Here is a 15000-nt window from a genome sequence, read left to right as displayed (position 1 = left end):
AAGTTTAAAATCTATTCTAAAAACAAAGTTTAAAAAAAAAGATTTTTAAGTGGTCTTAAATTTTTGATCAGCAGTGTATACATGCATTTATATATACATATATACATATATATATATATATATATATATGTATATATATGTATATATAGTAGAGATTTAGAAGGCTGTCACATATATATATATAGACATGAAATCAACACTTCAAACAACAGTTAAGATAAGCAACAACATACGTGTATATAACAACAATTAATCTTGCTTATCTTGTTTCATATATCCACACACACACACACACACACACACACACACACACACACACACACACACACATACACACACAGCACGCATATGCATATCTGTGTTGTTTTTCGTGAATATATATATATATATATATATATATATATATATATATATATATGGAGAGAGAGGAGGAAGATTATATATATTATTGATATAGATACCCATTATATATATATATATATATATATATATATATATATGAAACATGAAATTCAACTTTTCAAAACAAACTAAGTAAGCAACATTAATTATTGTGTTTATATATATATATATATATATATATATATATATATATATATATATATATTATGAAAGTTTACACAAGCTGGCGGCTTTATGGGCGAATGATTATAAAGGCATAACATTTCTAACATATTTGCTGACTCATTTACAGACAGATACTATCTACACGAATGATCAAAGTGGGCAATACATACATATATATATACATATATATATATATATATATATATATATATATATATATATATATATATATATATATATATATTGTGTACTTCGGCAACCTGTTTCTATTTAGACAAGTATTGTTAAATAGCACGGAGTGTTTTTTTTTGTTTTTTTTTTTTTGCTTAATGAGCTTTTTTTCGTTATTTTTCAATTATTCGAATTGTTGTTCTTATTTTTTTGTCAAGAAATCATGTAACGGACTAAAGATAAAGAGAATTACGAAAGAGTTCGACTGACCAGATTCTGTACGAACACTGTTTTTAAAAAAACTTTAATAGAAAAAGTATATTTATTAAATCAAATGAATTTGCCAGTAATACTTGTTAGAGAATCAGAAATAACAGTTCCTGTTTGTAAAATTCTATTCGCATTTTATTTAACAGATCTATCTATGACTGAGAAAAAAAAGCAGTTCGAGATGCCACCCATGTAAAGAAATCGTGTAACAGACTAAAAATCAAAATGTAACGTGGCCGTTACGCTCGTATCTCGTTCGTTACAGTTAAAACCTCTCTCGAACCCCAACGCCGCCTAGTGCTGTCGAAAAGGAACAAACAAACAAAAATAAATAAATCCGACTCGGCTTTTCTTTTCTGTTTTAGCAAAAGCATTTATTATTATTATTATTATTATTATTATTATTATTATTATTATTATTATTATTATTATTATTATTATTTTCCAAACAATGCCTGCTTCTCCCTTTTTCTAACTGTTCATTTGTCCGCTATAAGATTAATAACACCCTGCCGTCTCGACACCAGCTTAAAATCTTTCGTCGCCACTGCGGGGTTATACGTCCAGGTCACCTCGCACGCGTTTTTTATTTTCTCCTCGACCACACGCCGGTCATAGACAATCATTTCTTGTTTTCGACTTTACACGTCTATCGTCTTCGACGTGCACTTTTCTTCTGTTGTTCTTCCTCCCCCCCCTTTTCTTCTGACGCAAGCCCGCGCACATTTTCTTATTTGCATATGTGCTATTTCAGTTACTGCTGCTAATATCTTCGCAGGCCAGCTATCGAACAGATCTTGCTGATATTTTCCCACGCGCTCATACGCGGTTTGTTAGACTCGGAATGGCCACCAAAGAGATGGACTGATCAGATAAGGATTGATACTGGTAATATGCTACTCCTGGCAGCCAAATACCTGTCGATCTAAAAACTAAACATTCTTACCTTTCCTCTAAATTATGAGATATTATCATTGATAACACTATCTATATATCTATAAAAGCGAAATTATCTGTGTGTATGTGTGTACATTTCCCTACCAAACTACTCTATTAATTTTCAGTCTACAGACTCGAGATTGGACACAAGGGGTACTGAGATTTGGGGAAGTCTTTTTAATAGGCTTTTGAAAAAAATGAAAAGTGAAGTGTCTGTGTGTGTATGTGTTTCTGTGTGCGTGTGTTTCTGTGTGTGTGTATATTTCCCTACGCAATAACTCTGTCAATTTTTAGTCTACAGACTCGAGATTTGATATAAAGGGTACTGAGATTTGTGAAAATCTTTGTAATCCGTGTTCGGCCAGAAATGTGGCTGTCAAGTGGTCAAAGTTCACCGATTTTACCTTTGAAAACTCTACCAAACTCTTCCGCCAGTTTTGGGTCTAAACACTTGAAATTTTAGATGTAGGTTACTTGGATATTGGTTCAAACTTTTTAATTTGTTTTGAGCCCCCCCCCCAATAAATGTTATGGAGTCAAAATTGGGGTCAAAGTTAAAAAGAATTTGATTTTAACATTTGACATTTTGCATAAAGTGTATTCAGACATAGGGCAAGCTTTTTAATCGGTTTTTGGCAGACAATTTGGCTGCCAAGGGGTCAAAGTTCAAAAGATTTTACCTTTTCGGTCTTTAGCAAACTATTCAGCCAATTTTGGGTCTAAACACATGAAAATTGACATAAAGGGTATTCAGACATGCAGCAAGCTTTTTAATCAGTTTTTGAGCGAAAATTTGGCTGTCAAGAGGTGAAAGTTAAAAGAGTTTACCTTTGCAGGCTCTACCAAACTCCTCCGCCAATTTTGGGTCTAAACAATTGAAATTTTAGATATAGGTTACCTGGACACGGGTCAAACTTTTTAATATATATATATATATATATATATATATATATATATATATATATATTCAGATGTGTTCAAAAGTCCAAACTAATGAAGACAACGAGGTTGTTAAATAGTGCTCAATAAAAAGAGCGGAATATTTCTTTTATTAGGGGGTAAACAGTTACATATGATCGCTACAAATAGCTATCTGTTTCAGTCAAAGAGACTTCATCAGGCGACCTGTTTTTTTCTTTTGCGTCGTGAGGTTCCAGGTCGCCTGATGAAGTCTCTTTGACTGAAACAGATGGCTATTTGTAGCGACAATATGTAACTGTTTACCCCTAATAAAAGAAATATATATATATATATATATATATATATATATATATATATATATATATATATAAATATATATATATATATATATATATATATATATATATATATATATATATATATATATGCACATAAAGTAATGAACAGTACATAGGGCCTGGGCAAAGCCGGGCTGAACTGCTAGTCATCTTTAAAGTTAGGACTTGCCAGTTTCTATGGTTGCGTATGTAAATGGAATTCTAATAATGCTGACAAAACATAAGAAAAGCTCAATATCTTTGAAATTAAATGTTTAAGAATTTATCATTGAAGTAACATTGCAGATAGACAAAGAAATGGAGATACTAGAAAGACAATATAATAGATCTATGAAGGTGTGAGAAGAGATGCAACTTGAACTGAAACTAATTGAAAGAATTATTTATCTGAGAAATTCCGTGTGAGCCGACTTGTACCACGTGACTAACCATGAAAATGACACAGGATTGAAGATGTCTAGTTTTTTTAAATAAGGATTTCGATTCTTTCTTTAATCGAAAGGGACATTCTTAGTAGATTTAATTTTGTATTCATCTTCTTTAAATTGTATTTTCAAAAAAGTTCGTGTTAGTATCAATCATTAACGAATAATATAATAAAAAAACTTTACGTCACGTAGAAGCCAGAAGCACACATCTCTTCGTCGTTTGCAACCTTTTCGACATCACTCTTGATAAAGCCAGTGACAGTTCAGCGAAATGTTGAGATGAATTATTAACTAATCTAACAGTTAATAATGCATGTCAACGTTTCGCTGAACTGTTACTTTGGCTTTATCAAGAGTGATGTCGAAATAGTGTAAACGACGAAGAAATCGGTGCTATATATATATATATATATATATATATATATATATATATATATAATTTCAAATTTTATCTTTGCTAAAGTCTTTAAACAATAAAGACGAAACATCGATAGATATATAATTTTGTCTTTATTGTTTAAAGACTTTCTCAGCGTTAAAATTTTAAATATTATATTTCAAATTGTACTTGTATGCTTTCTTGATCGTCATAACAATTTTTTTTATTATCGAAAAGTTCTAAAGAATATGACCCCCATATATATATATATATATATATATATATATATATATATATATATATATATATATATATATATATATATATACTAGCAAAAGTACCCGTCGTTGACTTGATTCAAAAACAGCCTACAGAAAATGGACTCTGATTTATGAAAGTATGATAGGTTATGAAAAGGAAGGGTTGTAAAAAGATAGCTTCGAATTTGGGGGTATCAAAATAAAAGCAAAATATGATGAAAGTAAAAATAAAATAGATAAACCCCATAATTTATTATACCATACCTGTTCACACTGAAACACTTTTCACAATATTCTGTGGATCTATATTAAAAAAAACTTGTTAAACTTTGTGACATATTTCCATTCTATGGAGGTCAGGTGCGAACGAACACCCCATAATTTTATTATACCATATTTCTTCAAACTGAAACATAATTATCAAAGTATACTTACGCAGATAGATATGAAATGTCTTTATTAAAGTTTGTGCCTATTTCCATTCTATGCAGGCCAGGCGCGAACGCAGACCCCACAATTTTATTATACCATTACTATTTAAGTTCAACATACTTATCAAAGTATTATTATGTACATCTATATCAAAAACAATTGTAAACGTTTTTTTTTTTAATTTTTAAATTTTTTATTTCCATACTTTGTGGACCAGGCGCGAACGCTGACCCCACAATTTTAATGAGCCACCGTTCTGCCAGATCAAACATACCCATTCCTGTGTCTCGATACATCTATCATTATATCTAATCAGTTTTTTTAAAATAGTCCACCATATAGGAGCCTATTCGTGACCACACACACACACACACACACACACACACACACACACACACACACAGCTTTATATATATATATATATATATATATATATATATATATATATATATGACCCATAATAATAAATTAATAATCATTCATTATAAATAATTGAAAACGTACGTTAAACCTGATAATTAAAAATAATTTTTCCAACTCCCTCCAAATAAAACAGCCAAAAAAAATTATTGTATGTCAGTTTCAATGCCTTTGAAAGAAAGCATCAGTAATAAAAAAAATGTAATTATCACATAGGTTTTACTGCCACAACACTTTCTCACACGCTCACCTTGCATCTCTGATACTATCTCAATTTGTGAACAACTAAAAAACATGACATCCCTTTCTTCTCAATAGAAACACATTTTTGTTGATAATACAAAAACCATAGTCCACGATACGAACATTAAAAGATTTGAAATTCTTGGTATTATTTGGATTAAAATTAGGCATCTCTGAATTAATAATATTAATTACGGAACTAGTCACAACGTTTTAAAGTGTCTAGTAATTAACATTAAAAAAGTCTTAGCATGTACATCTCGTCACTACAGATGCTCATTTTAAAGTCATAAATTGCTAGTTGATAAAATACTTAACAGTAAGGACATAATTATAAACACACCAAGACTAATTCCTTCGATTAATCAAATCGAAAGTACACGTGGAAAAATGGTGGAACAATAAACACACGGAACTTATATCCAAATTTCATTAAAATACCAAATGCACTAAATGTGTCCCTGTTTTTCTATCTTCGCATTCTTATTGCCATATTGTCCATATCTATAGACTGTTTCGTTGTATCACAGCTCTTTACTGGATGAACTAGCAACTAGCTCAAACAAGGATTGAAACTCGACCACCTCAGTTCGGTTACGGTATAATCACGTTGACACACCGGTTCCCGTCAGATCACCGAAGTTAAGCAACGTTGAGCTTGGTTATTACTAAAATGGGTGACCAATTTGGGAATTCCAGGTGCTGTACGAAGGAGGACGTCGGCACTTTCCTGCAAGAGTTGAAAAAAAACCCAACGTCGTTATTACTCCTGACGGGGATATACATGCGACTGGGGGACCGCTTGTGAATTTCATACTCCCATTGAAATTCCTCCTTTGGAGGAAGCCAGTTAAACCCGAGTAGGGTTAGCGTCGACCGACACCTTGGCTACAGGCCGCACTTCAAATCGTTACGCTATCTGGCTGCTGCTAATGTGATCACGTGGACTGTTCGAACATTGTCCAAATGCCTAAGCTCTATTTATTTATACAAAGTTTCTATAGTTTTATACGCTAGGGATAGTTTGTTATTGCACTCCCCAATATGCTCAACTTTCGAAAAGGAGCGAGCTTAAATAAATCTGGAAATTAAAAGAAAACAAATTTATTGAATATATAGATTACAAGTTTATATCTTTTACTATCAAAATGTGTGTGTGTGTGTGTGTGTGTGTTGTGTGTGTGTGTGTGTGTAAAGAATTTATGACAGTTCAAAGTTTAATAAACATTTTTATCTTCAAATAAAAAAAAAACATGAAATATAAATAAAACTCTTTTGACTCTGGTATATCGTGAATTAATGCTTTTCAACAGAAGAGCAAGATTATATATATATATATATATATATATATATATATATATATATATATATATATATATATATATTGATTAATTGATTGATTGTATATATATAGAGATATATATATATTGATTGATTGATTGATTGATTGATTGTATATATATATATATATATATATATATATATATATATATATATATATATATATATATATATATTGATTGGGTGTATTGAACTTTTTTATCTGGTTGATTTTACTATGAAAGTACAATGTACATATTAATATTTATATTAGATTTAAATTTATACTTGCTTTTGTCTGGTAAACTTTTCATTCTTATTGCCTGAATGTATATATATATATATATATATATATATATATATATATATATTTTTTCTTTTTTTTATTTTAGCTTGAATCATCTGACGATATGGACGGATAATTTTTATCCTGACTATTGAAACACTTTGTAATGAATTAAGTTAATACACTTGAGGTTGTAATAATAAAAAACAACATGTGTGGCTCTACTAACGTATTGAGCACTCTCTCTCTCATTGTTTTTTTACCACATATACCTCTTTATATATATATATACATATATATATATTTATATATATATTTATAAATATATATATATTTATATATATATAAATATATATATATATCTATTTATATATATATATTTATATATATATATATAAATATATATACATATATATATTTATATATATATTTATATATATATATAAATATATGTATATATATAAATATATATATATATAAATATATATATATATAAATATATATATATAAATATATATATATATAAATATATATATATATAAATATATATATATATATAAATATATATATATATAAATATATATATATATAAATATATATATATAAATATATATATATATAAATATATATATATATAAATATATATATATATATATATATATATATATGAGACTGACATAAGGATATTAGCCTAGAAATATAAGATAAAAATTACTATAGATATTATATAAAGGCTGAATAAACAGCAAAGAATAAAGAATAGAGCCAGAAAAAATATACAAAACTATAAAAGTCATATAGAAAAGAAATACCTTAAAAATAATAGCCCCCAATAATGCATCTTTATCATATATATATATATATATATATATATATATATATATATATATATATATATATATATATATATATATATACGATGTTCAGCATGGTAAAAATATACTTTTTGTTGTAAGAATCTAATGGAAAACCATCTGAAGAAGTTGGTGGGGACAGGATATTTTTATGGACACTTAAATCGTAAAATTCCCTTCCCACTAACGAAACAGCTGTAATGGGAAAAAAATAAACGAACGAAGGTTATAAAAGAAGAAAACGTTAGTCTTTGAATTTTCAACAAAACTTTGCACTATATATATATATATATATATATATATATATATATATATATATATATATATATATATATATATGTATATATTTAAAAAATATATATATTTAAAATCGTGTTTTTAATAATAAATATGTTTAAAATTGTTATTCAAATACGTACCTGTTTAGCGTATAAATCCTGCACATCTGAATTGCTGGCTGAACGGGGCCTAAGTGCCAATTTAGCCTCGTCTATCAAATTCCGGTGTTGTTCCTTTAGTAAACGCAGTTCCTCTAGACCAGCGAGGGTCGCCTGTATTCGTGGTTTTAGCCGTTCGGGCCTTTTCAAGACGGACACCCGCAGTCCACCCGGTAAATCGTTCAGCGATCGGCTCCGTGTCCGTGTCGTGGAGCACAGTCCAGTCCCGCCGACCTCTGGAGACACCTGGGTGGCCTTCGAAGTCACCGATGAAGTCATCTTTCTCGATTGATACTCCTTACTCCGTTATTCGTGGTGGTTCTTCAGGAAGGAAAAGCGACGTTTTGTGGGAGTAGTCCGTGTGATTGCCGCGACCATCATAATCAGTCTTGTTGTTCCTCGGAGCCGAATTACGTGTAAAAATCTCTTTCATCTTTTTATGAATAAAAGACAAAGAATGTATCTCTGTCAGCATTTCATGTCTTCATCCAATTCAATGTTATATTGATTATAACCAATCGTGTTCTAATGAGTTTTATAGCAAAATATTGCTACTAACATACTCCGCGTCTTTGGTGAATCGATTTTCAAATTAAAAAAAAGTAGGCCTTTATTTTATGATCTACAGAATAGGGGAGATAATTCTCAACACAATGTTCTTTTTTATTTGTATAAATACTTTGTATCCTTTACAGTATGTTTGTGAATTTACTTTTGTCTTAACTTTATGTTGAAAAATGTTTAAAATCAAAATAAACTTAACCAAATGCATATCTTGCCGAAATACCTTGTGTTTCAGTCCGTAGTAAACATTTTCTTGTTTTTTTTGTTTTTTTTTTTACATTTATAATTTAATGCAAACGTTATCAATAAACTTTATTTTCAAGTCATTCATAATTAGAAATGATAACAACAATAAACATTGCTCTTGGTATCTTCTGAAGTAACGTAGCTAGGTACAAGTTTTAGTAGGTAGTCTGTCAGTTTCTAAGAATCGTAAAGGTCGGCTCTTTGTCAATATAAGACTTTTTCATGAATAAATTCCGTGGCTTACTTAAACGATTTAAATTTTTTTTAGGTATATATTGCCGCTTTTAAAGGGTTGGTCGAGATCGTTTGGTGTTTAGTATTAGCTTCCACTCCTACGGTATAGGTCCCGAGATCGAATCCTGAAAATGGACGAAAAAATACAGTTCGACATTTTTACACTTTAAGAAAATTAATCATGATAGGTGTACGCGTGACGTAGCCACATGCGTGTGAGGGTAGCACCACTAGTATTAATATCAACAAAATGTTGGTTCAGAAGCAATGTGGCACAATAAATCGCATAAGATACTGTGTGAGTTCCAGGTTCAATCGAATCATCCAATTCGGCCCCGAAGATCGGGTCAGCAGGTTAGCGGAACGTTAAATGTGAAATTCGTCGTCGGAATGGAGGTGAAACTGAAAGAAAGAGAAAAGAAAGATTTAGCACTTAAATATTATTACATCTATGAAAGTGAAAATGTGTGTTTGTGTGTCAAGACACATCTCAACCTATATACTCAACGAATTTTTGATCTACAGACTTAAAATTTTGATATATAGAGTATTCAGACACGTGGAAATCGTTTTAATTCGTTTTACCCCGTACCTCTATAAGGCCACCATTCGCACATGTATGGAGTATTGTTGTCATATTTGGGCTGATGCATCTGCTGCTAGTCTTTCACTCCTAGACAAGGTCCAAAAACAGAGTCTCCAATCTGATAGGTCCTGAATTGTCATCTAAGATTCAGCCTCTGTCACATCGACGAAATATTGCATCCCTCTGCCTGTTCTACAAGCATTTTAATGGTGAATGCTCTGACGAACTGCAAGCACTTGTGCCCCCACGACCTAAATACCCTCGACAAACCCGACAAGCAGCTAAATCCCACCCCTACACAGTAGAGATCCCTAGATGTAAGAGAGCTTTCTACTCCAGTAGTTTCTTCCCCAGAACCGCTAGACTTTGGAATTCCCTTCCGGGTACCTGCTTCCCCAACTGTACTGATATGCAGAAGTTCAAGTGTAACGTGAACGACATCTTGCTGCCCAACTCCCTACATAGTATCCCAGTAGCTCATGTCCCTGATAGTAGCCCCCTACACCAAAGTGGCAATGTGCCTTGTTTGGAGTGAAAATGTAAAAAAAGGGGGCTGGCAAAGGGGTCAAAATTGAAAAATTGTTACGTGGGAGGCTATCGGATTTTTATCTGTTTTCAACTGTTTCATATCAAGCTGATCTAATGGTTATCGTACTTGACTCACTGTCTTTAGGTTTTGGTTTCGATCTCAGATCGAGTATTTTTTTTTACTTACAATAAATGAACTGTTTAGAAAAAAAAAACATAATACTCGCATGTACATGTTTCAGTTTCTATCTGTTTTTTTAAAATATTTTATTAAAGAATGTAACGCTAAGTTGAATACCTACGGTGTTTCTGTTTATCTATACTATTAATAAAATTCTAAATGTTTATTTATTTATGTATGTGTGTATATATACCAAGAAAACTTTCGAACGGATGCACCGAATAGAAAAATTCTTTTTTTCACTAAAAGGTGTGAGTCCCTAGATTGTCCTTATCTATATATGGTTCGTAACGAACAACGCCGATTCACACAAAAAGCCCGAAATAAGGGTTTGGGGCCGTTTCGTGCAATTGTCGAAAAAGTTACCTGCCCATGTCAACAGAATTAAGCACTGTATATATATATAATAGCGGTAACATCTTTCGAGCGAAGGACAGGATTTGTGGCGCAATGGATTACGCGTCTGCCAACGGATCAGAAGAATTCCAGGTTCGAATCTTGGCAAGTTCGTATAAAATTAAAACCATCATTTTATCCAACGTTTACTCCTTACCCTTAGTTAGGGTATTTTTTTTTTTTTTTTTAGTGATTTTGTTTTGTGTATATGGGAATTTCCGATACTCTGAGTTCACAAGGTAAGCGTTGATGGTAAGATGATATTGAGTGTACTTGATGTTGAGTGTACTCGATTCTGTATTTGACTCAGTGTTGTGTATGATTGTAATTTAACCCCTACTGCGCCCATGTCTTCTGCCTCCTTTTACGTGTGTCGCTATAAACAGGCGTCACGCCAAATAACGGATGATGATGATGATGATGATGATGATAATAATAATAATAATAATAATAATAATAATAACAATAACAATAACAATAACAATAATAATAATAATAATAATAACAATAATAATAACAATAATAATAACAATAATAATAATAATAATAACAATAATAATAACAATAATAATAATAATAATAATAATAATAATAATAATAATAATAATAACAATAATAATAACAATAATAATAACAATAATAATAATAATAATAATAATAATATTCTGGACCATTCATAAGTAGAACAAAAGAACTAGATCATGTGAACCAGAAGACTAGGAAACTAATGACCATGCACAATGCAGTCCACCCTAAAGGATGATATCGAGCTGCTCTACGTAAGAAAGAGAGAAAGGGGAAAGATTGGTAAGTATGAGAGACTATGCAGATGATACAAAAAATAAAATGACGGGGAAATATATAAATAAGAACGCTGATTGCCGCAGCATAAGACACCGAAAAAACAAAAATATAAGAAGTTAAAAAAATTAATGAAATTAAAAACAAACCGACGAGAAGAAGAGCATCCAAACAGAAGAAGCGCGGAAACCAACCGACATTAAAATTTAAATGGTACAGACACAACCAGAGTGCTGGAAAACAGAAACAATATTTCTCTCCAACTTGCCTTCAACTTTTATAATTAACGTCAGTTGGAACAAATAGTTAAAAACTAACACTTATACTTTACTCGGCTAATGACGATACTAACATTCGCTAGAATATATACTGAATTATCTCCCTTAACACCACGCGCAAAATAATAGGGATTTACACTGAAATAGTGACTATACGCGTATTCTTATTATTGTATTAGAAGTAAACCGGTGCACACTTAAAGAAAGAAGAAGCAACTCACAGGTATGTGTTCACAACCAAAAAAAGAAGGAAAAAGAAAAAAGAAAGAAAAAGACGTTTAAAAAAGGGCGTGTGTTGTATCCGTCATAGATTTCTTTTGAATTCAACAAAAGTTGATATGGGAATTTCAGTGGCCGATTTTCAATAAAAAAAAAACAACAACAAATATTTGTTTTTGATTATTTAAAACGTAGATTTCTCCCAAATAGTAAATGGGGGTTGCCATGCTATATTCTTGTCGATTCCCCTTAGTCATCGGTGGTGTTCCTTGGAATCTGGGTGACGACAAGTCTCCCAATTTACCCGTAGTTTTCACTTATTCAAATAACAATTGCAACTGGTTTATCGTTATCGTAATAACCACTTATTATTTAATTTTCGCTGCCAATGACCATTTGTCTTTTGCGGGTTTTTGGGTGATTATAAGCTTTTCTAAGGTTTTAGTACGTTCTCTACCTTTCCAGTAGAGCTGTGGTTCCCAAACTTTTTTTTACTTATGGACCCCTTTTCCCTTCTTTTTATCTTGGTGGGCCCCTTCATAACTATTGGTCATAAAACAATTTTCTATTTTTCACTAATATAAATTTTGAGGTTTTAATAATCAAAGGAATATTACATAATTAAGCTTTATTTTTAAATGAAAACTTATTTAATGCAAATATTCTACAACAACTATAATAATTATGATAATAATGATAATAAGTTTTGTTATGGTTTGCCTGTGGACCCCAAGAAATATTCCATGGACCCCTAGGGTCTATGTGGACCCCGGTTGAGAACCCCTGCAGTAGAGGTTTGGTTTGTGTTCACATGGCGGTGTTCTTTAGGAGTGTTACAAGGGGTGTGCAATAAGTAACCCCCCTGACCCACTTCCATTTGTCTGATCTAGCTGAAATTTTGTATGTGCAATGATTTATATCTCTACGGGTTATGTGACAAATTACAGCTCTGAACTAATTGTGGTTTCTGTTTTACAGGTGTTTGAACTGAGTCAGGTGTGAAATGGAGCCTCTTGAATGTCGAGCAGTGATCCGGTTTTTGTATTTGAAAGGACGCACACCACAGGAGACTTTTGATGAAATAAAAGAAACTTATGGTGATAATGCCCTATCATATGACCTTGTAAAACGCTGGCATCGTGAATTCAAACATGGCTGGAAGTCTGTGGAAACAGCTCCCTGACCTGGTCGCCCCCCCCCTTCTGCCATTGATGAGGCATCTGTCCGTCAAGTTGAGGCTGCCATTTTAGAAGATCGGCGCATTACTATTCGCCAAATAGCCCAAGATGTAAAGATTAGTACAGGGTCTGTTGAGACTATCATTCATGACCATATGCATATGCATAAGATGTCTGCCAGATGGATTCCCAAGTTGCTTGCACCATTCCAGAAGCGAGAACGCGTCGAGTGCTCGAAGATGAATTTGGAGATGTGCCAAGAAGATGAGTGAAAGTTTTTCGAAAGACTGATTACACAGTATAAAACCTGGGTCCATCACTATGATCCAGAGACCAAAGCCCAGTCAATGCAGTGGAAGCACGTGGACTTACCACCTCCAAAGAAGGCAAGGGTACAGCCCTCCGCTGGCAAGGTCATGCTCACAGTGTTCTGGGACCAGAACGGAGTAGTGATGACAGATTTCCTGGCAAAGGGTACCATAATTACAGGAGCCTATTTTGCTTCACTTTTGAGGAAATTAAGGGAAGCTATCAAAATCAAGAGGCGGGGCAAGATCAGCAAAGGTACCCTCCTCCTGTAGGACAACGTTCCGGTCCACAACTCGCATGTCACGAGATCAGAAGCAAGGGCATGTGGTTATGAAATCTCCCACATCCTCCCTACTCTCCTGACCTTGCACCCTCTGACTTTCACCTCTTCCCAGCCATGAAGTTGTTTCTGAAAGGAAAGCGTTTTCCAGATGACGCAGCTTTGATTTCTGAAGTCACGTCGTGGTTGGAGGACCAACCTGGGGTGTTCTACAAAAACAGTCTCCAGAGCTGCATCAAACGATGAGAGAAATGCATAACTCTGGGTGGTTCCTATGTAGAGAAAGGCTAATAACTGTGCCAAGTTTTGTTGCTCTACTGCTATAGAAAGTAGGTCAGGGGCATTACTTATTGCACGCCCCTCGTATATCGTGAGTGCACAAAGCCTCTAATAAAATATTAATTTGCAATTTACAAGCACAGACTAATTAACCAACACTCTTTGTTAAAAAAAAAAAAATAACGAAAGGATTGATTTCGTAAGAAGCATGACTGTTCGAGATGAAAGAAAGAAAAGAAGAAATAGAAAGTTCTAGGATGTTCCCGTGTCGGGGTGGGGTGGGGGTGCAGAAACATTAAGTGTCTCCAGGTTGTCCAGTGGAGGTCTTCAGTGAAGAAGTTGAAGCCCGGAGGCTGGGGGGGGGGATTCAGTGGACAGAGAATGAGAGGAGAGAGTCCTAGATAATACCGTACAATGGTGGTCCTCTGATGGCTACTGGCTAGTTCTCAACAGGAGTAATTAGTTCCTTAAAGGACATATAGGAGCAATGCACCCTGCCAGTTGATTGGTCAGTCAGCAAGGGTCCATTAATTCACAATAGAAAAGAGTCTGTTATGATGACTGCCCCAGTTCCTTTTCACGTTTCTTTTTTTTTTTTAATTCCTGTTGCGATTTCCATGCAGCATTGCGTTCGTAGCTTATATTGGTTGGTTTCC

The 15000-nt window shown here is 32.8% G+C and overlaps 1 protein-coding gene and 1 pseudogene across 1 annotated transcript in view; one reads left to right on the top strand and one right to left on the bottom strand.

Annotated features, from left to right (window-relative positions):
* Positions 1 to 15000, bottom strand: part of LOC145296927 (uncharacterized) — a 279866-nt gene that overhangs the window by 241291 nt on the left and 23575 nt on the right. Inside the window, exon 2 of the mRNA XM_080143129.1 lies at positions 8248 to 9711. Within this exon, the coding sequence (XP_079999255.1) occupies positions 8248 to 8544 (297 nt within the window). The 5' untranslated portion in view covers positions 8545 to 9711. The remainder of the gene's footprint in view (positions 1 to 8247; positions 9712 to 15000) is intronic.
* LOC145297435 (5S ribosomal RNA) lies at positions 5961 to 6079 on the top strand (annotated as a pseudogene).

Source organism: Euprymna scolopes, chromosome 17 (assembly GCF_053919585.1).
Source record: "Euprymna scolopes isolate OS-2025 chromosome 17, ASM5391958v1, whole genome shotgun sequence".
In the NCBI taxonomy this organism is placed as follows: Eukaryota; Metazoa; Mollusca; class Cephalopoda; order Sepiida; family Sepiolidae; genus Euprymna; species Euprymna scolopes.
This window is presented reverse-complemented; position numbering and strand designations above follow the sequence as displayed.